Source organism: Magallana gigas, chromosome 4 (genome assembly GCF_963853765.1).
Source record: "Magallana gigas chromosome 4, xbMagGiga1.1, whole genome shotgun sequence".
Taxonomy (NCBI): domain Eukaryota; kingdom Metazoa; phylum Mollusca; class Bivalvia; order Ostreida; family Ostreidae; genus Magallana; species Magallana gigas.
Genome location: NC_088856.1, coordinates 45,860,093 through 45,886,246, shown reverse-complemented (window position 1 = coordinate 45,886,246; position 26,154 = coordinate 45,860,093). Strand labels below are relative to the sequence as shown.

General features: G+C 32.9%; 2 protein-coding genes and 1 long non-coding RNA gene across 4 annotated transcripts; 2 read left to right on the top strand and 1 right to left on the bottom strand.

Annotated features, from left to right (window-relative positions):
* The first annotated feature begins 4,645 nt into the window (after positions 1-4,645).
* Positions 4,646-13,525, top strand: LOC105333322 (prostaglandin reductase 1). 2 transcript variants are annotated; one of them, XM_066082578.1, is made up of 10 exons: positions 4,646-4,850; positions 6,907-6,952; positions 7,710-7,769; positions 8,019-8,186; positions 8,550-8,667; positions 8,963-9,121; positions 9,873-9,978; positions 10,257-10,375; positions 12,092-12,232; positions 13,261-13,525. In XM_066082578.1, the coding sequence occupies exons 1-9, from the start codon at positions 4,742-4,744 to the stop codon at positions 12,200-12,202; spliced, it is 996 nt and encodes a 331-aa protein (XP_065938650.1). In that variant the 5' UTR covers positions 4,646-4,741; the 3' UTR covers positions 12,203-12,232; positions 13,261-13,525. The 2 variants fall into 2 exon arrangements, with proteins under 2 accessions (XP_065938650.1, XP_011434531.2); XM_011436229.4 differs by lacking the exon at positions 13,261-13,525 and having other exon boundaries at positions 12,092-12,299.
* Positions 10,274-18,658, bottom strand: LOC117682986 (uncharacterized). Its single transcript, XR_004597225.2, has 3 exons — positions 18,522-18,658; positions 17,893-18,002; positions 10,274-10,413 (listed from the first exon to the last, which is right to left on the bottom strand). It is a non-coding gene; the product is annotated as an uncharacterized lncRNA (long non-coding RNA).
* An 83-nt stretch (positions 18,659-18,741) lies between these two features.
* On the top strand, positions 18,742-25,243 carry LOC105332331 (prostaglandin reductase 1). Its single transcript, XM_011434887.4, has 9 exons — positions 18,742-18,878; positions 19,906-19,951; positions 20,356-20,415; positions 20,684-20,851; positions 21,208-21,325; positions 21,621-21,779; positions 22,358-22,463; positions 22,851-22,969; positions 25,037-25,243. Exons 1-9 carry the CDS (start codon positions 18,770-18,772, stop codon positions 25,145-25,147), a joined length of 996 nt encoding a protein of 331 aa, XP_011433189.3. The 5' UTR covers positions 18,742-18,769; the 3' UTR covers positions 25,148-25,243.
* The last annotated feature ends 911 nt before the right edge of the window (positions 25,244-26,154 follow it).

The following is a 26,154-nucleotide window of genomic DNA, read 5'->3' as shown; positions in this document are numbered from 1 at the left end:
TTTAACTCGTAATTTACGGTGTCATGAAGGTTAAAGATACGTTTTGAGTACCGCACAAGCTTTGGCAAGCACAAGCTTTGGCGAGACCCAAGAGATTTGTTACATACTTCCATACCTTCGTATTGAGTCGAGATACGTAAACAAAGACAAAAAGGGTCATGGATGACGTCACAGTGCTCTCGCGCTATATTATCAGCGATAAATTTAGAGGTGGATCAAACATCTGTAATGCTTGTACTAGCTTTTTCAGTATTTAGACTGCGATACCTGCCTTATTGACATATGATTTGTTTTAAAAAAAAATTAAGTATATACTAGAAAGAGCCATACTTTACTGTCATATTTATCCATTTTTAAGCTAATTGTGCATGCATGTACAGTAGGTAGGTAAGTATTGAACTTAATAAAAAGGAATAAAGAGGAAAAAATAAACAGTTAAAAAATGTGTGCAGATATTGCATATAGCCAAACCATTGGTCTCTCTCTCTCTCTCTCGGGGGGAGGGGTAGGAGGTTGTGATGTATGTATCATAATCATTAAAATTAGTACCTTTGGCATACTAATTGTAGAGTAATTCTCACTCAAAAATTCTTTGACGTTCGTTGATACAAATAACAATAATTTGACAGTGATGTAAGGTATGCATGTGTAATTCTTGCTGCGCTTGCCACAACGGTAGCACCGTAAAACATATTATTAAAATGAAAATCGCTTATGTCGCTATATGTAGCTGTTCTGTGTACGTCATCAATACCCACTTTATGTAGTGCAAGTAATGACTACCCTTGCTATAATTAAAATATGCTAAAATACCTTTTTCATCATTATTTTACAAGGCATTGCGCGAATTTCTTGGGTGATGTCACAGTACTGTAGTGAGTTTCATATAACGTGTAGCTTAAGTTATTCATAACCAACTATTCATAGATTAGTTAACAAAGATTGAGCCAGTGATCAAATCATTTACATTCCGATCTGATTCAATGCCCGTATTGAAAATAGAGATGAAGTATTTGATCATAAAAAAGTATCTTATATCAAATTGGATAGAAAATCTATTGCATAATTATTTTTTTTATTATTTTTTACTCACAAGAACGCTTTTCTCCATAATGTTTAATCGAAGAAGAGAAGTATTACAAACATAATTTTGAAATAGTTCCTACTAAAAATCTATTTCGATTTTTATATAATTTTTTTATTTGCTTTGAAAAATCTTTGTAAATTGAGTTCAACTGAAGGAAAAGACGATTACGGTCTCTCCTTTGTTCGCCTGTTACCGTACAGTTATTGATTTTATCATTTAGTCTTATATGCACAGTAATATTAAGTTAATGTTGAACATTTTTTAGAACAAGATGTTTAGCCATTTATATAGCGGTTTTATTTTTTTTCCCAATTCCATCTCTACAAATACCAGGTTGACATCGCAGGTGGATATACACGGTACGCATTCATGCTTTTCAGCTCGGCAGTCCGAAGTTCGCTATCTCCTGCACATATAATCTTTTCGTCTGATAAGGGACGAATAAACTTTCAGATCTGACTAAACTTGCTTTGTTTTGTTTTTTCAAAAAAACAAATCTTCACATATTATCTGTGGAAGGGAATTACCACCAAAAGTCTATGTATCTTGCTTTTATTCTTATTATGCTTACTTCTTTATTCTTCATTACATTTACACTTGCATGTCACTTTATTGTTTTCATATTCATGCTTATCCAATTTCACTTTGATTCTCTTTGATCCTTCATTGTTTGCTTAATTTTATGTTGCAACATTTTCTTATTATTCGTGTAAATTCTTTCTTCTATCTCTGTTACAAACGTGAACTCAAACATGCAAACCATAAAGCACTTTCAATAAAGACGAATACAAGTTGCATGAATTTAATGCTGCATTTTGACGCCAGGCGGCAGTGTGCGCGCTACAATTGCTACTCCCCGAAAAAAACCAACGTAGCTAGCTAAATGTGGGATATTTCGCACCATGACATTTCGCTCCAATGTTTATATGTTCAGATCAAGGAGGGGAGGTTAATGTACTAAGAGATAATTTATAATTTTGTTTGCCGGGGAGAGGGTGGGGTGGGTAGGTCGAGTTCTATTTTCAGTAGGTTTACTATGTGAATTTAAAAAAGTTTCAATTTTCAAGGGTGGTGGGGTGACTGGACCACCCTCCTAAAAAAAAAAAATTCTAAGTCTGCGCATCAGTTATTTATATGAGACGACATAATCCTACAGTTCTCATAATTAGCACCTGTATCATAATTATCATCATCGCAAGCTTGATATGGAAGTCGGTCAATTCAACTATTCATTTAATCAAGACGACATGTATGAGGTTCATGTCTCTAAGTTACATGTACATGTATCATAGCTTAAACACCTTCAAATCTAAACATGGACATTCAGTTACATGTACATGATTTATATTAAAATAAACAAACCTACAATAAGCATGGCTGTGAGTGATACATACACATTTTAATCACTTCAAAAATTTGTGTAATTAAGAAGCATACATTATTAATGTTTTGTATTTTGGAAGAAAAAAATATTTCATTTAGAACTTTATATAAGAATTTTATTTAAGATTTGATTAAGATTTTAAACCAAAACGTATAAACAGTCATATCGATATCACATACCGTATTTTAATCTCTTTGCCTGGTTTGTTTTCGTTTACTCATTGTGTAATTAATTCACTGATAATTTAGATTCGTTTATTTTACCGCATTTACCTCTGCGACTCCACTGTTCTGTGCCGAATCGCAAGATTATAAAATCGCGTGCACCAAACTTAGTTTTCATATCACAAGTTCAAAACTTTTGGAAAAATAAGTGAGATTTTAAAACCTGCAGTTTTAAGTTTTTTAACCCGGAATTTCACGCGGATATTAATTCATCGCATTTAATCAGTGATACACAGTACTGTAGCCTAACGAGAGGTACATAGTGATTCATGCAAGTGATAATTTTCACACGTACTTGAGAACAAGAAAAACTACTTCTAAGTATTTCGTACCCCAGTCCTTTAATTGTTTTTCAAAAACATCTTTAAATTTGGTTTAAATTCATTTCTATTTCATCTACATGTTCCACGGGTACCTGTGGACAGAACCGTGCATCATCCCACCTCTATTCACCTCAAATAAAAATAAAGTCCTGTCGACAAGTACTTATGACATGTTCCTCTTCTAAAAATTAAGCGTTCCTGCAAATAATTTGCAAATAATTTGTTACTGCATATATATATGGTACATCATTGCATTGCGGATCTAGAATGAGATCGGATCCACCCCCCATGGGAAATTCACACTTATTTAATCAACCAATAAAAATTTGTACAAAATTATCTCTCAGACCCCCCCCCCCCCCCCCCGAATTTATTAAATTTATGCCATTTGTTAGTTTCGTTTTAATAAATCTTCGGGAGCAACAATTGTAGCGCACACACTGCCGCCTGGCGTCATAATGCAGCATTAAATTCATGCAACTTGTATTCGTCTTTATTGAAAGTGCTTTCTGGTTTGCGTGTTTGAATTCACGTTTGTAACAGAGATAGAAGAAAGCATTTACACGAATAAGAAGAGAATGTTGCAACATAGAATTAAGCAAACAATGAAGGATCAAAGAGAATCAAAGTGAAATTGGATAAGCATGAATATGAAAACAATAAAGTGACATGCAAGTGTAAATGTAATGAAGAATAAAGAAGTAAGCATGAGAAGAATAAAAGCAAGATACATATAATTTTGGCGGTAATTCCCATCCATAATTATCATGACGTATTATTAAAAGAAAAATTGGGGGGATTTTGTATCACTTTTTTCAAATTGCAGAGCAGGGAGATAGGATGCAACAATATAAACAAACTAAACTAACCTTAAATTTGTGAAACCGAAATAATCGATGAGGAAGGTTAAAGGGTTGTAAGAATGTCTACTTTCATTATCAATGTTTTAGAATTCCACTAAAAAACGAAACATGACGATGTTCCTATATAAGAATGACAAAAAATGGATCACTGTCAAAAGGTAACGAACCATGCCCTCTCCCCCTTTCATCGCAAATAAATCCATACTGTCGCTTCCGTCACATTTTTTTTTGGCATATTTTAATTTGAAATGCTGTTGTAGAATTTATGAATTCGGAAGGAATCAAATTTTTTCACTGGACATTTTGAGCAAGTGTGTGGAATTTTATTTGACAGATTTTTTTTTTTAATTTCACTCTTGTTAAAGTATGATATGTTTAGTAGTTAATATACAACCAAGTCAAACTGTTCTTCCTTCCATTGCTTTCTATTCTAACTTATTAAATGATTGTTATATAATGATCTATCCTACATTAAATTTGAGTTATTTTAAACAATTTCTTTATATTCATGTAAATGGGTATATATCGTTTTTTAATTTTATTAACGATGTCTGAGCTTATTTCTCCTCTACAAATAATAGAATTTTACATTTACACATGTACTGCCCCGTTCCTCATCATAAATATTCCAGTATCCTCAAACACTCCTAGCATTTCCGTCTAAAGTTTCAGTAAACCGTGATATTCCATTGTCCTCCAAGGACACATAGGACAAATAAAGCCACTACGGAATGTCACTTGAGCAGGTTTGTTATTTAAAGATTGTCGGTTTGATAAAGCGGTTATGTAATTTTGCTGTGATTTCTCATGCGTCGTGCCCAAGTATATCTGCTTTACGTACTACCGACAACAGAAACAAAATGGTTCTATGCAAGAAGTGGACGTTGGCGAAACCATTCATCGGAAAAGTCACCCCTGATAACTTCAAGCTTGTTAAGGAAGATATTCCAGAAAAATTGAATGATGGGGGTAGGTTTATTTCCACTGAATTGACAAGTTTGTTAACAATTATATATCGATTTTTAGACACGTGCGTGTTCTAAATGTTGACAATCGGGCTGAGCAAACAATACGATAACGTTTGTCCTATATCAACCTAAGTGCCCCCCTCCCCCACTCGCTATTCATAAGGTGATAAAAACTTAACGTGTAAAACACGCCATTGATTGTTTATTATCATTGTGCAGTTTTTGAGAAGGGAATAACTTTCGTATTCTATTGATATAGCTGTTATTAAAAGGCATGTAGTATACTATAAACGTATTATATTTGGCGGAAATTAGTTTTAGAACAAGTTGGCGCGGATTTGTATAAGCGTGCTGCTAGTTGTGACTATTCTGATACATGTATGCATAGCATTTAGCGATGCACTTGATTGAGCAAAAGCCGCATTGCCCCAAAAGCGCTATTTAAAATACAAAGTACAAATACAAACCCTGAAACGTGCTACTACACCTCTAAAACGAACCGTACCGTTCCGTGCAAGAAACGAACCTTACGGTTGAACCGTACCGTGCAATAAGCGTGCAACTTCCATATACGGCTTATTGACCTAATGTCTCTCGATGAATACGGACGGAGATTATCGCTGACCAGTTATTTTCAATATTTTGTTAGATTTTTTCATAGGGGATTAGATAACACATACTAAGATTTAAAACTGTTATTCTTATTAAAACAGTTACAAAATATTTTAATTTAATTTCCTTTCTAAGACCATCTCTTTGGTTTTCGACAAAACTTGCATCGCCGATTTCTTAAACATTGTAAACTATTAATGTTCACACAATTCGTGGTGATACTATTTTGATTTTTTTTATGAAATGTTTGAAACATTGGGTACATATTGGACCTTACATAGCTTTAAGTGATTCTCAGGAGAGAGAGAGAGAGATGAGAGAGAGGGATCGTTACCTGAGACGTTAAAAATAGAGTATGTTTAGATATAAATACATTATGGCTAAACAACTTTATATCCTTTTTAAATTAAAAAAAAAAAGAATGCTGACTTAAGTTACGCGGACCTAGAAAATTATCGGTGCTTTCAACGTGAAGTTAATTTTTTTGTGATCTGAAATCGTAAATGGGTACCTTTTAATTTATTTGTTTTTAGATAAATTCAAAATAATTTACCAAATAGATTTATTAATCGATTAATATATTATCAAATTCAAATCAATTTTGGTCATGTGCTTTTATTCCTAAACAGACGTGATGTTGTAACTGACAATCCGATTCAAATGTCGGGAGCTTGCCTTAACGTCTTATTTTCTGTTATAGGAACACCCCTTTTAATTGAACACCTCTTGATTTGTTAACTAATCTACGGCTAAACTTAAAACCAATTAAAAATGAGAAAAGAAAACATTCCAGATCATGATTTTAAATATACGGGATGTGCTGTAGTAAATGACAACCACATACTACCGGTGACTCGAGTGATTTGTACTTCAGTTATATTTGTAGCAATAAATAAACAAAAAATCACCCTTACATGTATATGATAAATTATAGATAAATACATGTACACAGTATATAGTTCGTTTACAGAATTTATTCGCAAATAAATATTTTCGAACACGTTGGACGATAAGCATGTATATCGTGTTAATGACCAAGTCTCTCATTATTCTTTTTTTCCCTTTTTTCGGTTGGTTTGATTTCCTTTATTGCTTTAATTAATATGTTTATGTGTATCTAATAATTACTATTAAAACATAATCTAGTCAGAATTGAGAAGAAGCTTTAACGATAACGCGAAATCAGGTAGTACTATTTATGCATAATATTGTGTTTCTTGAAATGATTGGACCCTTAAACTTGAAAGAGAGAGAGAGAGAGAGAGAGAGAGAGAGAGAGAGAGAGAGAGAGAGAGAGAGAGAGGCAGAGAGAGACTGACAGACAGACACAGAGTGAGAGAGAGACACCGAGTGAGAGAAAGAAAGAAAGAGCGAGAAAGACAGACAGACAGACGGAGAGGGGGCAGGCCGTTTTAATTAATGATTATTTATACCTTTCATTTCAGAGCTGTTGTGCGAAGCAGTTTATTTGACTGTTGATCCATACATGAGGTAATTTTCTTAACGTTAAACTGACATCGTTCTTCGTGGTGTGTACTTGATATTAATATGTTGTCATCCAGCCAAAAGATTAATAAATATGTGTAAAAATATACAAATGTAATTAGGGTTTTTTTACTCTAAATTTATAATACTTTCATGTTAAATACTGAAATCTGATTGGTTTAGACGCAGTTGATAATCCGTTCTATTACCCTCAGTGTTAGCAACACACTTAGCAACGGGTAACACAACGAATTGTTACATGCGCGTAAATTAAGCGCGTACGGTTCGCCGTAGAATTCACGTCATTTCTATATAAAAGCAATATCAAACATTCTCTAATATTAAGACATTCAGTATAATAAAATAAATAGTGCCTGTTTGGGAGGACAACAGTTGAAATTGACACCCCTCGAAAACCATTCTCAACCTCCGCTTCGCGTCGGTTGACAATTGTTTCCTCGGGGTGTCAATTTCAACTGTTACCCTCCGAAACAGGCACTATTTATATAATAGTGATTTTTTGTTTTACACAGGAGTTTTAGTATAGTGTTATTTTGTTTGCAATATTAAAATCTTTAAACAATCATTCATGTTACAGTTTCAGTAGAGTTCAAACTTTCGATAACTAGATTTCACGGCATTTCTTAGTAAGACATTAAATTATTGGCCTGTGTAGTACACTGAGTATATTTTGCTAATAACATAATATTATATGGAACTAAATGTTTCTTTTACTTATTTTATTTATTTAAATTTCCTACAGAATTGGAGCTGAGACCGGAAATGCTGTAGGCAATACACTTTTCGGAGAGCAAATCGCAAAGTATGCAAAATGTGTGATCAAAATACTTCTGGCAATAAAACAGACAAACAAGTAGTTATATCATAGAAAAATCATGCATTGAATTAAATCTTACTTTCTATCAGAAAAATAAGAAAAGCTTTACATAGAGTGGCAATGGTATATTGAAGTCTGTTTTGAAAAAAGAAAGAAAGAAAGAAAATAAAAGTAGCTTTCATGATCGTAAAATAGATATGTGGGATTTTCAGCTCTTATGACATTTCTTGGTAGGGTAATTGTCAGTAAGAACGCCAAATACCCCGTGGGTTCGATCGTACGCATGTATGCAGGATGGCGCACGCACACCTTGGTAAAAGACGCAGAGAAAGAGATCTCCCGCTCAGCGGAAATGGGTGACCTCCCCTTGTCTCTGATGTTGGGAGCCATGGGTATGCCTGGGTAAAAAGAGTAATCATTTAATTCTATAATTGATATACTTGTAATTACATTAATTATACATCGATGTCTTCTCACCGTGTCTTGCCATAGGAATCAATACAATTTTTGTCGCAAAAACAAATGCAGTATTCCAAACAAATCTTAATATACAAGTGACGTGGTACAGATGTTTGTTAGATATCTCAACTTTTTGAAAGTGCATACGATTTTTGTAGTAAATATGAAAGAAAGTACATGTATGTCTCAAACATTGATGCTTTAACGTTTATTTTTTCATTCTTGTGTGTTTAATTAATAGTTACGTGTTTAAATAAAAATCCGTGCTAATCAATGTACATAGAATCATTATTTATTTCATTGCAGCATGACGGCTTATTTTGGCTTTTTGGAACTCTGCCAACCGAAAGCAGGTGAGACGGTGGTGGTTAGCGGTGCCGCGGGGGCGGTCGGGAGCTTGGTTGGACAGATCGCAAAAATCAAGGTCACGTGTCAGCAAAATCATTGAAAACTCGTGAAGGCTCAATTTTTGAGATTTTCATGATGTAATCGATACCCAACAATCAAATTCATAATTTAATTTAAAAAAACTAATTAATTATTATTCTAAAAGGTGTTGTTTCCAAACACTTTCACCATAAAAACACCAAAAATACCATTCAAGAAAATTGTTCATCGCGAATTTAGATGATTTACAATATACCTTGTTTATCATTTTCATCCCGACCCTCGTTGATTCATTTAAATGAATGCAACCCCCTTATCTTTGTTTTCTTCAGGGATGCAAAGTGATTGGATTCGCCGGAACTGAGGAGAAGTGTAAGTGGATCAAGGAAGAACTGGGCTTTGACTTTGCCTACAACTACAAGAAAACGGATGTCGACACGGCTCTGAAGGAAGCTGCTCCTGACAAAAGCGTGGACTGCTACTTTGATAATGTATGATTTAAGGGACTGGTTTGGTTTGGTTTAAACATATTCTATTGCTAAGATTGTATATACAAACGGATCGGGCCCAAGTTCTACAAACTTTAAACGCCCTCTCCTGTGAAATTTTTACACAAAATTTCAGTTTTTACGAAGAAATGACAATATCAAAAGTCAAAATAAAAATGTAAGGGTCTGTTCGGGGTCTTCAGATTTGTATGTTATTGTATATTTTTTTCAATTCAGTAAATTCAAAACGCGTTAAGTTTGCAGCCGTAAAACTGTTTTTTTTCTTTAATTTTTAAACGTTTTATCAAATTACTCAACGGTAAATGCATTTCCGTGTTTACTTGAAAGAAAACTAAGCTTTTAATGTTACTTAGTATAAAAACTTGGTCTTATTTACTTAATAAGTATTTTTATAGTTGCTCTTACAGGTCTATACGTTAAATCAGGTTTTTTTTTTCCATATCAAACTTTTGTATGGTTTCCCTCATTATTTAAAAACTAAGTCCATTGTTCAAATTTTTATCACCGTGTTTTCAAGATAGATGTCAAAAATACATACCCTCTATCTGACATTCCAAAAAAATAGGGGGTCAAAGATCAAATATTAATCAGTTGATATTCATATACCTCAATATATTTAATAATAGAATCCTAAACTTGGATTTTTTCTATGAATTAATCCTCGATTACAATTTTAATTGAATTAATATTAAATTTTAATTAGAATATTAGTAGTTTATTTGTATTTTTTCAGGTCGGTGGTATGTTTACTGTTAAGGTCCTGACCCATATGAAGACATTTGGGAGAGTTTCAATTTGTGGCTCCATTTCTAATTATAACGACACCAGTGTACCAACAGGTTAGTATATCACTGCACGAGTTTTCTCAACCGTAAAACACACTTGTTTAAATCAATAGAAAGATGTATTGATGTATTTCCTTTGAGATTATTTGACTATCAATTCATTAGACCATTTTGTAAATCAATACATTTAATATTCAATACTAATGTTAATGAGCGCTGAAAGAGGATCAAATCACGTGATATATAGACGCTGGGCTTTCTGCATTCAATGCAGAGCATAATCAATTTAAATCTTTAATTTAATATTAAAATTGTTTCTTTTCTTTGAATAGGACCACTGCCTTTCTTTAGCATACTGAAGTCCCAGCTAAGAGTAGAGGGGTTCATTGTTTCAAGGTGGTATTCAAGGTGGGAAGAAGGGGAACCTGCCATGCTCCAATGGATTAAAGAGGTGAATAACACACGATGGAATAAGGTGGAATAACACACCTGGAAAAAAGTCACTCAAATTAGCAGTAAATTATTTGATTATGAAAGATATAATGATACATGAACTGTACATATGTCAAATAAGCGAAAAATTAATTGCAGTTTGGAAATAAAAGAAATGAATATGTAAAAATTTAATGCAGTAAGTAACAACAAAAGCCCCTGCCTGGGATGGACGGACCACAAGCCCGACACTTTATCAACTCAGTTATGCAGAAAATGTTGCTGACGTTAAATTCTTTTAATAAAATTAAAAACGAAATGTCGTTTCGATCTAAGTCAGCTATTTTGTGATGATGTGTTATTCAACCTTCACATATCAATGGTTTCGCTTCACTAATAATATGGTTTTATGAGTATGCTAGTAATGTTTCATAAACCCATTTCGAAATTGCAACGCTTTTGTGTTAATATTACATGTAAAGCAACGCGAATATCTAATGTAGTTAAAGATGCTCTGTTAAATGATGGATAGTGATGAAAAATGCACATATTTTACCTGTTTGTGAATACAACCATAGCTTAGCTGAAAACATTGACTTTCATAATGTTTGCTTGGAAATGGAAATGTACTGCGTTCTGGGAATAGACACATTCGCATGTATCTTAGAAATATACCAACACAATGTTCAAAGGCCCTTGGACTAAAAAACATATCAATACTATATAAATAGTACCTGTTTGGGAGGGTAACTGTTGAAATTGACACCCCGAAAAAACCATTGTCAACCGACGCGAAAACAGGCACTATTTATTTCATTATACTGAATGTCTTAATTTTCAAGAGAATTTTACGACAAACCATACGCGCATAATTAACGCGCATGTAACAATTCGTTGTGTTACCCGTTACCAAGTGTGTTGCTAACGCTGAGGGTAATAGAACGGATTACTAACTGCGTCTTAGCCAATCAGATTTCAGTATTTAACATGAAAGTATAATAAACTAAAATACATTATGGAGACATGTCCTTCTTTTTCAATAACTTCTAAGGATAGAAATGGGTGCGCAAAATAAAAAAAGAACTAAAAAGCTTCTGATTTTTGCAAGAAATCATGTCTATTTGTCAATGAATGCTGATATAACTTAAGACTTCTGAAGCTGTTTTGTTTTTTTTTATCTTAATCTAAGTTAAGACTTAAAAAAAATTACCTATCAGACCGAACTTAAGATTTACAGTCATACCTTATATTAATCACAGAAAAACTCCGAACATCTCACCTTTAAAAACTGAATATTTTATATATTATATATCTTTATATCTTTATATTTACATCTACCGAGTATGATTCCCTCTGTTTATTACGGAAACTTATGGTTAATTCATGGCTTTATAGAACATGTGTAGAAACTGACAGGACTGAAATCTACACGCCCCGTTTATCGATTGGTCGAAACCTAAAGCGACCTAAGAAAAATCACGAACTGCACAAAATAATCATGAAGATGTCAGACTCAAATTACCATACGAGACGATTTGACTGTTTTTTTCATCTAACACACTGATGTACATTTACAGTAATTTATTGAAATTTACTTATATTTTTTACAATCAATTAATAATTTGTTAAAAGAAAAATTTACATAGCCTGCTAACGCGACCATCCAGCCCTATTTATTTACGTATTGATATTAGAGCGAAAGAAATATATATGTGTCCTGTTTATTTTCTTTCAGGGCAAAATTAAATACAAAGAACATGTGACGGAGGGATTTGAAAAGATGCCTGATGCTTTTATAGGTTTATTTGAAGGACGCAACACCGGAAAAGCTATTATAAAAATGTGATGAGACATCTTTTTCAATAATATTGTACAAGTACAATAGTTTGTTAGGTTTTTTTAATAATGCACTGTAAATGACGTAATAAATATTCAATGTCCAGTTGTTGACTCCATTTAATGCTTCTTATATGTGGAAAATTTTGTTTGATTGTTTATTTGTTTTTGTTTTTAGATTTTATTTATTTATTGGATATTTTTTTTTCATTTAGCATTCAATGCGAAATCAGACACAATCCCTAACTATTCAAAAGCGTAATCACTATTCAAATATAACTTGTTTTAGCAATAGTTAATAAAGCTTATTCGAGATTCGAAATACGAAATTCGAGATTTAAAAAATCTTAGAAACCAATCATATCATATAGACTATAACACCTAACTGTTGTAAACAAAGATCATGAAATTAATTCCTTTTGAAGATATTTCATTTTAATTTTTCTAACAATAATAAACATTTTAATTTAAGGAGAAGCCGAGCAGTGGAGGGGGGGGGGGTAAACAAATTGTCAATTAATTAGATATGATTTAAATTAAAACACCTCCAAATTTGCCAGAAGTTTACCACAAACTTTTCTTTTTCCTCTGATTGATTATGCTTACTGAGCTTGCAAAAACTTTACCAGAATGTAGACATATAAAATTTTACACATTCAGCACAAGTCTAAAACTGTCAATCATAATTGCATGCATGAATTTCTTTGTATTTTTTTCCCCAAAATAATAATAAGTCGAAACAATTTATTCTAATAAATTTTCTATGATTAAAGTCTTATTTTAAGAAAGTATCAATTAAAAAATCCAAATATATTCCCTTCAATCGCATAAAACTGTTATGCATGGTTACGATGGTTTACTATAAAAGACTGTTTGAATCACCCCCCCCCCCCAACTCATGTTTTACGTGAATACCGACCTGTCTGTTCTTTTGTAACGGTATATTCTTTTTAATTAAGTTAAAATATCAGTCTACTTAGATTTAAGCATCTAAACTGCTCGATGCATGTTGAATTAAGACTTTTCGTATGCTGTTTATTTCCACTTTTACTTTTGTTTCAATGTTAGGTTACGCGCGCGCTGATTGGTCGATCAAATCGCTAGCCGCCAATTTTCAGATTCGATGCTACCATGTTGTCTGCCATTGAGCCTCTTGCCATCACTGGAGATGGTGAAATAAATGAAATATGGGAATTATCTGTAAACAAGGTTAAAAAATACACTGTCAATGGAGTGTTTATCTGTGAAAAAATCAACGGCTGAACGGAGGACGAATCTGAGTGAATGAATCGAGTATCGACATCCCCTGCACCACCTGCATGAGCACGCTTTTGAAAAAGTAAGTTTAGCAATAAAAATATATTCATTGAATGGCAGTTTAAACATGTTTGTTATAAGAATATAAACCGAAAGACTGCGATCTACCTTTATACAAATGGGTTTACTTTAACACTAGGTGCGTTCAGAGTTCACCAGATTGTTACCAACGGCAAGATCGGTCACCAATGTCTACAAATGGTTCCCAATGGTAGCAATTGGTTAGCAATGTTGACCATTGGTATACTTTCAATTTCAAATGAGGTCACCAAATCTACCAGCAGCCTAGCTAGAGCTTAGGCAAGTTTAGTAGGTGACGTCATTATTTTCATTCAACATGGCGGGTTATAAGATGCCTATAGAAACTGATGTGAATAAAGACTTTAGAATACAATATATGCATATCTTATTGAATGAATATTTTAAAGACAATCTAAGACAACTGAGGTCTACTAGAACCCGCTTCTATACCCAGAAACATTATATTATTATAGAAAGTATGTGATAGAGAACCGGCATTTTGATATTAGAGCTTGGACTTTTAGGACGTTACTATTTCTTGCATCAAATCAAGTTAAAATGGTGTTGATATCGAGTGAAATATGCACAGATTGCGTAGAAATTGCCTTATATATAAGCTAGACAAATCTTGTGGATTTCAAAGATCCATGCCGGGCTATGTCACATTACTGTTTGATACAACTATCCAAGTCCAAGCTCCTGTTAATATTGATTCTAGTTAATATACTTTTTTGCTGGCGTTAAATATTTATTATCAATTTTGCAATTAATGTTTATTGTATTTGTTTTAATAATGGATTGGAAGTCATTTTGTAGACATCTTTATATAATTAAGAATTTTACAAATTTGTCATCAAAGTTTTGTACTATAATGACTTTTTAAGCCTATTAAATCACTCTATGGAGCTGTTTTAAAGGGAAACAGTCACACTTCACAGAAGAAATGTGCTTTGTTTATTTTCAGCTGTTTTATATGTTCAGATATTTACAATTGGTAACCAAGTGTAACCAAAGGCTACATTTTGTTTGAATTTGACAAAAAATCGTTCATGGTACTACCTATACAAATTGCTATAAATGACAGCACTTGGTGACCATTGACTACCATAGTTCACCGATGGCAACCAAATGCTGCCAGCGGTAAATCTCAATTTCACCAACGGTACAACTCTGAACGCACCTACTGTTTAAGACCCATGCGCGGATCCAGAATTTTTTTCCAAGGGGGGAGGGGTGGGGGTCCGACGATTATTTGAGTTTGCCAGGGGAAGGGGGTCCGAGGCGTATTTTTGGTAATTTTATAATGCAATTTAAAGAAATTTGAATTTTGCGGGGGGGGGGGGAGTTGACCCTCTAGGGCAACCTCCCCCCCCCCCCCCAGATCCGCGCATGAGACCAATCCTAAGACAAAAAGACAATACCGAGTATCGAGCAAAACGCCCGTTATTTTTTTTTAATGTTTACTTGTATGAACAAATAATAAAAAAAACTTTATTTTAACAATTTCAAATTTAGAAAATTATAATTCGAAAATATATAACCATACAGCTAATTGCATTTTATAAAATTAACATTTATATATATGACATACACAACAAAGAATTCATGTTCTTCTCTGAGTTAGTAGAGCAATTTAATTGTAGCTTTAATAATAGTAAGTTGTTTTTCTTAGAAACTGCTTAAAATATGAAAACAATTGCCAATGTGCTTATATGAAATCCATTTATCTTCCCAGTTGGTCTGCCCTGGGTTACACAGACCTGAAGAAAACCACGAAAAAGCTGTCACCTTACTGATTAAATGAATGGTGCAACTGGCAACCAAAAAAGAATGATGACGTAATTTGTTTAAGATTATGGAGAGGAACATATACACAACAGTGCTGAATTCCAATGTGGATATTATTGTGATATTCTGATTGCTGTTCTTGTGATTGTTTAAGTGTGAAATCAGAATGCCAACGAGACTCCGACTGTCAAAAAAAGGATATTTGGAATGCCTAGGACGAATGCCTCGATCAATCGTAATACAGCAAGTGGTTGTGCTATATGGTTTGAGCTTCGCTTACGATAAACAGTGAACTTTTGTCCATATCCGTCTGTGCGCGTTGTGTCAATCAAACTGCAATACATGTTTATCTGCAGCAACAAATCGTCACTGATCGGCAGAGTATTTTTAGTCTAGTTTCATCATGATTTGTTCATCATATTTGTTTTTATTGTATTTATAAAACGTGTTAAATTTATAGATTATTAATTTTAACTGGTGTCCTTTAAATAAGCATGCATATTATGTTAAATAAAATAATTTTTTACTTCTTTGATATTGTGTAATTACCAACTGTATTTTTCATATTAAATAGTACCGATATTAATGCAAAATGTTTTTCTTGTGGCAATTTTGTGGTAATTTTTGGCATGTTATCTGTTAAAAAAAATAAAAATGTAACAGCAATTAATTTTTTTTTCATTTGTAGATTAATATAATATACATACATTGTTGCATATATTGTACCAGTGATGCCAGAGCACAGAAAACGCATTGAACCAATATCAATGCTGCAATATATCAATTTTCTGATGCAAAGGTGTTGCAGCAAAACTTTTCTGGCTATATTGCCGCAATCTCAAGTATTGCCAGAAAATTGTTGTTGCAACAGAATGTTGTGGCTTTATCGTTCTGGCAATATTGCCGCAATCTCATTTGCATACGAAAAACGATACAGAAGCAATATTGCCGCAATGTATTGCCAGAAAGGTGTTGTTGCAACAAAATGTTGCGGCAACATCTTTCTGGCAATATTGCCGTAATCTCATTTGCATACGAAAAACGTTACTCCAGCAACATTGCCGCAATGTATTGCCAAAATCTTGCTGCAATATTGCTGCAAGAATATGTTGCCAGGTCAATATTTTGGTAAGGGCGGTCTCGAAATGTTGTTTGAAATATAAGAGCCTCGGCTAACGCCTCGGCTTTTATATTTCAAAGCAACATGTCTCGACCTTGGAGGTTATTCTGCAACATTCACGAAAACTCGTACTTTATCTCTTAAGCATCTACATAGATTAGTTAACAAAGTTTGAGCCAATAAACAAGTCCTTTACATTAATTCCGATCTGATTTAATGCCCGTATTGAAAATAGAGATAAACCGTTCCTGTGCTTAAGATTTGAAGTATTTTATCATAAATAAAGTATCATATATATCAAATTGGATAGAATCTATTGCATATTCTTTTTAATATTTTTTTACTCACAAGAACGATTTTCCCCATTATGTTTAATTGAAGAAGAGAAGTATTACAAACATACTTTTGAAATAGTTCCTACTAAAAATCTATTTCGATTTTTATATTAAAAAAATTATTTGTTTTGAAAAATCTTTGTAAATTGAGTTCAACTGAGGGAAAAGACGATTACGATCTCTCCGTTATTCGTTTGTTACGTTTATTGATTTTATCATTTAGTCTTATATGCACATTAAAGGGGCATGGTCATGATTTCGATCAAAAATTATTTTTTCGATTTAAGTGTTTACAATGCTTCCGTAATGCATTTTAAAAAAGGCAACCAAAATTTGAGTGTCATTTGTTGAGTTATAAGTGAATTACAGAGCTTACAATTCTTCACTATTTTAACAAAGCTTTTGTTTACATTTTGAATGTTGAAGTGAAAATTCTAGTTTTAAACACAAAACGAATGTGTTAAACGATACGAACTGTTAATTCATGTTAAAAATGAATAAGAGGATAGACAAATCAGTTTAAAAAAGATTTTTACTGGTATATTGAACCTATTTAAACAAAAACAGGGCACGAGCCCTGTTTACATGACGCAGAATTGCGAACCCTGTATCCTGCCTAAACGACTGGCACCCAAATTTCATTTAATCATTAGAAATGCATTCATAAAGCACTGTAAATAATAAAAACAGAAAAATAAAAATTTAACTTAAATCGTGACCATGTCCTTTTAATATTAAGTTATTGTTGAACGCCTTAAACGTGATGTATAGCCATTTATATAGCGGTTTTGGGATGTTTTTTTCCAATTCAATCTCTACAAATACGAGGTTGACATCGCGGAATGGATACACGGTGCATACGCATTCCTGCTTTTCAGTTCGACAGTCCGAAGTCCGCTATCGCCTGTACAAATAATCTTTTAGTCTGATAATGGACGAATAAACTTTCAAATCTGACTAATCTTGTTTTGGTTTGTTTTGTTTTTTTTCATAATGAAAAATCTTCACACATTATCTGAGATTTTAAAAAATAAAATAGATTTTAGGAATTTTGTATCACTTTTTTGAAAGTGCAGAGCAGGGAGATAGGACGCAACAATATAAACATAATAAACTTACCTTAAATTTATGAAACCGAAATTTTCAATGACGAAGTTTAAAGGGAGGAGGTAGGAACGTTGCAGAGCACTAGGAATGTCCACTTTCATTATCAATGTTTTACAATTCCACTAAAAAACGAAACATGTTCCTATATAAAGAATAATAAAAAAGAATTACTGTCAAAAGGTAGAGAATCATGCCCCTCTCCCCTTTCTTTGCAAATCAATCCATTCTTCCGCTTCCGTCAATTTTTTTTTTATTTTTTTTTGGGCATATTTTAATTTGAAATGCTGTTATAAAATTGATCAATTCGGAGGGAATCGAATTTTTTTCACTGGACATTTCAGCAAGTGCGTGGAATTTTCTTTGACATAATTTTTCTTTTTAATTTCACCCTTGTAAAAGTAGGATATGTTTAGTAGTTAATATACAACCAAGTTAAACTTTTCTTTCTTCCATTGTATTTTATTCTAACTAAATAAATGATTTTTTCTATAACGATCTATCCTACATTATACTTTGGTTATTTTAATTATATTAAACAATTTCTCTATATTCATGTAAATGGGTTAATGATGTTTTTTAATTTTATTAACGATGTCTGGGCTTATTTCTCCTCTACAAATAATAGATTTTTACATTCTTACATGTAATGTCCCGGTCCTCATCATAAATCTTCCGGTATCCTCAAAAACTCCTAACATTTCCTTCTAAGGTTCCCATTGTCCTAAGAAATGCCCCAGGACAAATAAAGCCACTACGGAATGTCACCTGAGCAGGTTTGTTATATAAAGGTGGTCGGTTTGATATCGCGGTTATCTTAATCTTGCTGTGATTTCTCGTGCGTCGTGTCCAAGTATATCTGCTTTACGTACCACCGACTCCAGAAAAAAAAATGGTTCTCTGCAAGAAGTGGACGTTGGCGAAGCCATTCATCGGAAAAGTCACCCCTGATAACTTCAAGCTTGTTAAGGAAGATATTCCAGAAAAATTGAATGATGGAGGTAGGTTTATTTCCACTGAATTGACAAGTTTGTTAACAATTATCTATCGATTTTTAGACACGTACATGTTCTAAATGTTGACAATCGGGCTGAGCAAACAATACGATAACGTTTGTCCTAAATAAACCTAAGTGCCACCGTCCCACTCGCTATTCATAAGGTGATAAAAACTTAACTTGTAAAACACGCAATTGATTGTTTATTATCATTGTGCAGTTTTTGAGAAGGGAATACCTTTCGCATTCTATTTATATAGCTGTTATTAAAAAGCATGTAGTATACTGTAAACGTATTATATTTGGTGTGTACAATATTTGGCGGAAATTAGTTTTTGAACCAGTTAGCGCGGATTTGAATTAGCGTGTTGCTAGTTGTGACTATTCTGATACATGTACATGTATCCATAGCATTTATCGATGAACTTGATTTAGCGAAAACCGCATTCCCCCAAAAGCGCTATATAGAATACAAAGCCAAATATGGTTCCTTAACAGTATTTAATCGCAAATAAATATAATCGGACACGTTAGACGTTAAGCATGTTTATCACACATGTTGATGACCCAGTCTCTCATAATCCTTTTTTTTTTGGTTGGTTGGTTGGTTTGATTTCCTTAATGGCTTTAATATGTCATCTAGTCAGAAGTCAGAAGTTTTTACATTAACGATAACGTGAAATCGGGTGGTACAGTCTACTGTGGAATCATTTAATTTCGTGGGGGCCAATTTTCGTGGATTGTTGGTTTTTTGCTTGTTCATGGGGATCTAATTTTGTGGATGAGTCAGTTTTCAGTCTCAGTAGGTAAATCAAACCTTTTATAATTAGTTTTCGTTGAGGATGTAATTTCGTGGGCGAGGGCTACCCACGAATACCACGAAAATTGAGCCACCACGAATTTTAATGATTCCACAGTATTAATGCATAATTATATTTACTTAAATGATTGGACCCTTCAGAGAGAGACAGAAAGACAGACAGACAGAGTGAGTGCGGGCTGTTTTGATCAACTTATACCTTTTATTTCAGAGCTGTTGTGTGAAGCAGTTTATTTGACTGTTGATCCATACATGAGGTAACTTTTTAAGATAACGTTAAATTGACATCGTTTCTCGTGGTATTTGATATTAATTAATATGTTGTCATCCAGCCAAAAGATTAATCAATATGTGTAAAAATATACAAATGTATTTCGGGGATTTTTTGTTTTGTTTTTTACATTACATTATAGTGATTTTTTGTTTTACACAGGAGTTATAGTATACTGTTATTTATTCTCAATATCAAAATCTTTAAACAATCAGTCATATCACAGTTTCAGTAGAGTTCATATGTTTGATTGCTATAACTCACGGCAATTTTTAGTAGTACATTAAGTTGTTGTCATGTGTTGAACATAGAGTATAATTTGCTTATATATAATATCTTCAGGAACCATATGTTTGTTTTACTTATTCTATTTATTTACATTTTCTACAGAGTTGGAGCTGAGACCGGGAATGCAGTAGGCAATACACTTTTTGGAGAGCAAATCGCAAAGTATGCAAAATGTGTGATACAAGATACGTGTGATAATATGTGTGATAAACAAGTAGTTTTGTCACAGAAAAATTCTGTATTGTATTAAATCTTACTTTCTATCAGGAAAATAAAAGCTTTACATGGAGTGGTAATGGTATGTTAAGGATTGTTTAGAAAGAAAGAAAGAAAGAAAGAAAGAAAGAAAGAAAGAAAGAAAATAAAAGAAACTTTTATGATCGTAAACTAGATGTGGGGGATTTTCAGCTCTTATGTCATTTCTTGGTAGGGTAATTGTCAGCAAGAACGCCAAATACCCCGTGGGTTCGATCGTACGCATGCGTGCAGGATGGCGCACGCACACCTTGGTAAAAGACGCCGAGAAAGAGATTTCCCGCTCAGCAGAAATGGGTGACCTCCCTTTGTCTCTCATGCTGGGAGCCATGGGTATGCCTGGGTAAAAAGAGTAATTTTTCAATTCTATAATTGATATAATCATAGTAACATTAATAATACATCGATGTCTTCTCACCTTGTCTTGCCTTAGGAATCAATACAATTTTTGTCGCAAAAGCAAATGCTGTATTCTAAACAAATCTTAATATACAAGTGACGTGGTACACGTGTTTGTTAGATATCTCAACTTTTTGAAAGTGCATACGATTTTTGTAGTAAATATAAAAGCAAGTATGTCTTAAACATTGATGCTTAAACGTTTAGGATTATTTTCATTCTTATATGTTTAATTTATACCTGTTTTAAAAAAGTCAGTGCGTAACAATGTACATATAATTGTTATTTATTTCATTGCAGCATGACGGCTTATTTTGGCTTTTTGGAACTCTGCCAACCGAAAGCAGGTGAGACGGTGGTGGTTAGCGGTGCCGCGGGGGCAGTCGGGAGCTTGGTGGGACAGATCGCAAAAATCAAGGTCACCTGTCAGCAAAATCATTAAAACTCGTGAAGGCTCAATTTTCGAGAATTTCATGAAGTAATCGATGCCCCAAAATGAAATTCAGAATAAAACAGACTAATTAATTTTTATTCTAAAAAGTATTGTTTCCAAACACTTTTACCATAAAAAAAAAAACAACCAAAAATACCATTCAAAAAAATTGTTCATCGCGAATTTAGATGATTTACATTATACCTTGTTTATCATTTTTATCCCGACCCTCGTTGATTCATTTAAATGAATGCAACCCCCTTATCTTTGTTTTCTTCAGGGATGCAAAGTGATTGGATTCGCCGGAACTGAGGAGAAGTGTAAGTGGATCAAGGAAGAACTGGGCTTTGACTTTGCCTACAACTACAAGAAAACAGATGTCGACACGGCTCTGAAGGAAGCTGCTCCTGACAACAGCGTCGACTGCTACTTTGATAATGTATGATTTAAGGGACTGTTCGGGTCCTCATTGTCTTTATATGTTATTGTGTATCTTTTCAATTCAATAAATTCAAAACGCGTTAAGTTTGCAGCCGAAAAACTGGTTTTTTTTAAATTCAAAACATTTTATCAAATTACTCAACGGTAAATGCATTTCCGTGTTTACTTGAAAGAAAAGTTAGTTCTTAATGTTACTTAGTATAAAAACTTATTTACTTGATAAGTATTTTTATAGTTGCTCTTACAGGTCTATTCGATAAATCAGTTTTATTTCCATATCAAACTTTTGTTTGGTTTCCCTCATTATTTTCAAAATTAAGTCCATTATACGAATTTTTATTACCGTGTTTTCAAGATAGATGTCAAAAATACATACCCTCTATCTGATCCTCGTATAGCGACAATACAAAAAAAGGAGGGGATCGAAGATTGAATATTAATCAGATTGTACATAAACCTCAATATATTTAATGTCAGAATCCTAAACTTGGATTTTCCTATAAATTAATCCTTGATTACAATTTTAATTGAATTAATATTTTTAAAATAAGAATGTTTTATTTATCTTTTTTTCAGGTTGGTGGTATGTTTACTGTTAAGGTCCTGACCCATATGAAGACATTTGGTAGAGTTTCAATTTGTGGCTCCATTTCCAATTATAACGACACCAGTGTACCAACAGGTTAGTGTATCACTGCACGAGTTATCTCTCTTCTGTTAAAATATGCCTACTATATTGATAAATATCTATATTAACTTTATGTATTTCAAACAACAAAATATCGTTTGAATTTCCTTTTGTGCTCTTTTCTTAACAGTAAAAAACGCTTGTTTAAATATATAGATAGATGTATTGATGTATTTCCTCTGAGATTTTTTGACTATTAATTAATTAGACCATTTTTTAAATCAATGTGTGTTCATTTAATATTCAATACTAATGTTAATGAGCGCTGAAAGAGGATCAAATCACATTATATATAAAAGCTGGGTTTTCTGCATTCAATGCAAAGCATGATCAATCTAAATATTTAATTTAATATTAAAATTGTTTCTTCTCTTTGAATAGGACCACTGCCTTTCTTTAGCATACTGAAGTCCCAGCTAAGAGTAGAGGGGTTCATTGTTTTAAGGTGGTATTCAAGGTGGGAAGAAGGGGAAACTGCAATGCGCCAATGGATTAAAGAGGTGAGGCTGTTTGAGGTGGAATAACAGGAAAAAAGTCACTCAAATTAAACAGTAAATTATTTGATTATGAAAGATATAATGATATATAATGAGCGAAATATTTGCTGTTTGAAAATTTAAAAAATGAATATCTAAAAAATTAGTGCTGTAAGTAGCAACAAAAGCCCTGCGGGGTTCGAACTCGGGATGTACGGACCACAAGCCTGACACTTTGTCCACTCAGCTATGTAGTAAATGTTGCTGTCGATAAATTTTTTAATAAAAAACGAATGTGATGATGTGTTATTCAATTTCACATATCAATGGTTTTACTTCACTAAATATTTAAGGCAGAGATTAGTTCTAGATATACATACTGAAAAAATTACACTTTTACTTTCATTAGATCAAAAGAACTTCTGACAAATCACTCTAAGCTTAAAATTTCAAGCATATTATATAAATAGTGCCTGTTTGTGTAGGTAAGTGTTAAAATTGACACCCCAAGAAGCCCATTGTCAAGCGACGCGAAGCGGAGGTTGACAATGGTTTTCGAGGGGTGTCAATTTCAACAGTTACCCTCCCAAACAGGCACTATTTATTTTATTATTCTGAATGTCTTAATTTAAAGAAAATTTAACTGCTCTTATATAGAAATGAAGGGAATTCTACAGCGAACCGTACGCGCATAATTTACGCGCATGTAACAATTCGTTGTGTTACCCGTTGCCAAGTGTGTTGCTAACGCCGGGGGTAATAGAACGGATTACCAACTGCGTCTTAACCAATCATATTTCAGTATTCAACATGAAAGTATAATAAATCTAATTGTCACATGTCGGTTATACTTCAGTAATAAAACGACTATAGATAGCAACGCGAATATCTAATGTAGTTTAAGGTGAACTTGTAAATGATGGCATTTAATTAAAAAATGCGCATATTTTACCTGTTTCTGAATACAACCACAGCTTAGATGAAAACAGTGACGTTAAAAATTCATAATGCTTGCTTGGAAATGGAAATGTACTGCGTTCTGTGAATAGACATATTTGCATGTATCTAGGAAATATACAATCACAATGTTCAAAGGCCCTTGGACTAAACAACATATCATTACACTTGAATACATTATGGAAACACTCATTTTCAATAAGGATAGAAGTGGATGCGCAAAATTGAAAAAGAACCAAAAAGCTTCTTATTTTTGCAAGAAATCATGTCTATTTGAATGCTGATATAACTTAAAACTTCTGAAGCTGATTTTTTTTATCTTAATCTAAGATTTGAAAGAAATATTTTAAAGATTCAGAGTGTTGGGAAATTTGAAACGGCTTTTTAAATTAATGCAAACATCAGAAAGCTTAAACATAAAATCTTAATAATTAGTTTTTTTTATAAACAAATGAGATAATAATTTCAATCTGTACTTGTTTCTTTCATGGATTTTTCTTTTACTAATTAACAATTTTTAATTGTCAATGAGTCCATGACTAATTAGACAACTAAAAATTGTTAATGAGTAAAAGACAGATTTATGAGCACTGCAGTTTAGACAAAACAAAAATGACTTATCAGACCGACTTTCAGATTTACCGCCATACCTTTTATTCATCACAGAAAAACTCCGAACATCTTACCTTTAAAAACTGAATATTTCAGAAGTAATATCTTTATATCTACTTCTACCGAGTATGATTCCCTCTATTTCCTACGAAAAACTTATGGTTTATTCATAGCTTTATAGAACAGCTATAGAAACTGACAGGACTGAAATCTATTTCAATCCGTTTATCGATTGGTCGAAACCTAAAGCGACCTAAGAAAAATCATGAACTGCACGAAATAATCATGAAGATGTCGGACTCAAATTCCCATAGGAGACGATTTGACTGTTTCTTTTATCTAACACACTGATGTACATTTACAAGAATTAAGTAAAATTTACTTATATTTTTTACAATCAATTAATAATTTGTAAAAAGAAAAATTTACATAGCCAGCTAACGCGGCCATCCATCCCTATTTATTCACATTTTGATATTAAATCGAAAGAAATATACATGTGTCCTGTTTATTTCCTTTCAGGGCAAAATTAAATACAAAGAACATGTGACGGAAGGATTTGAAAAGATGCCTGATGCTTTTATGGGTTTATTTGAAGGACGCAACACCGGAAAGGCTATTATAAAAATGTGATGAGACATTTTTTTAAAATAATATTGTACAGGTACAATAGTTTGTTTGTTATTTTCATAATGCACTGTAAATGACGTAATAAATATTCAATGTCCAGTAGTTCACTCCATTTAATGCTTCTATGTGGAAAGTTTTCGTTTGGTTGTTAATTTGTTTGTTTTTGTTTTGGATTTTATTCATTTATTGGATATTTTTTTTAATTAGCATTCAGTGCGAAATCGGACTCTATCCCTAACTATTCAAAAGCATATTTAAATATATCTTGTTCTAGCAATAGTTAATAAAGCTTATTCGAGACTCGAAAAACGAAATTAGAAATTCAACAAATCTATAAAACCAATCATATCATATTGACTTTAATCTAGCGACACCTAACTATAATCTAGCGACACCTAACTGTTGTAAACAAAGATAATGAAATTATTTCCTTTTGAAGATATTTAATAAATGTCTTTTCTGAGTCGGACGGATAATAAGCACTCCATTTTGAAATATCCATCTTTATGAGTATGTCGCAAGTTTATCGCAGTATGCAAACAAGACATCAACCAGAAAACCTCGCCGACGAATCGATATTCAATTGGGTTTACCTTTAAAGTAAATATCTTTGACAATTTATTTTCTTCCACAAGTGTTACCTGGTTGTCAGCATAAGAACTAAAAAAAAAGAAACAAAGGGATTGTCCTTTCTGAAGGACCTAGCTTCAACTACTTTCAGTTCTTAGATGTTCTATTTTATGCCGAATTTGCATATTGCCAGAGTGAATTTACTGTAACCTTGACATAGCACAAAAGGCATATCTCTCTAGACTTTTACTCAGATTTAATGCTTCCTTTTTTGGATTTAAAAGCAATCTGTTACATTGTATGCGTTTTGAGTTCTTTTACAAAAAAGGTGAACAAATCAAGGGCTTAGACATAACCAAGAGCAGTCTAGATTGAATGGTGTTAGTTCAAGTGAGATGGAAATATGTTTTATCTTAACACGGGATTGGTCTTCAATAACA

Excerpts from the sequence above, each read along its gene's own strand:
- LOC105333322 (XM_066082578.1), top strand. The coding sequence starts at position 4,742 with ATGGTTCTATGCAAGAAGTGGACGTTGGCGAAACCATTCATCGGAAAA. Across the intron at positions 6,953-7,709 it reads ACTGTTGATCCATACATGAG|AATTGGAGCTGAGACCGGAA; the intron begins GTAATTTTCTTA and ends AATTTCCTACAG. Across the intron at positions 7,770-8,018 it reads TTCGGAGAGCAAATCGCAAA|GGTAATTGTCAGTAAGAACG; the intron begins GTATGCAAAATG and ends ATTTCTTGGTAG.
- LOC105332331 (XM_011434887.4), top strand. The coding sequence starts at position 18,770 with ATGGTTCTCTGCAAGAAGTGGACGTTGGCGAAGCCATTCATCGGAAAA. Across the intron at positions 18,879-19,905 it reads AGAAAAATTGAATGATGGAG|AGCTGTTGTGTGAAGCAGTT; the intron begins GTAGGTTTATTT and ends CTTTTATTTCAG. Across the intron at positions 20,852-21,207 it reads GGAGCCATGGGTATGCCTGG|CATGACGGCTTATTTTGGCT; the intron begins GTAAAAAGAGTA and ends ATTTCATTGCAG.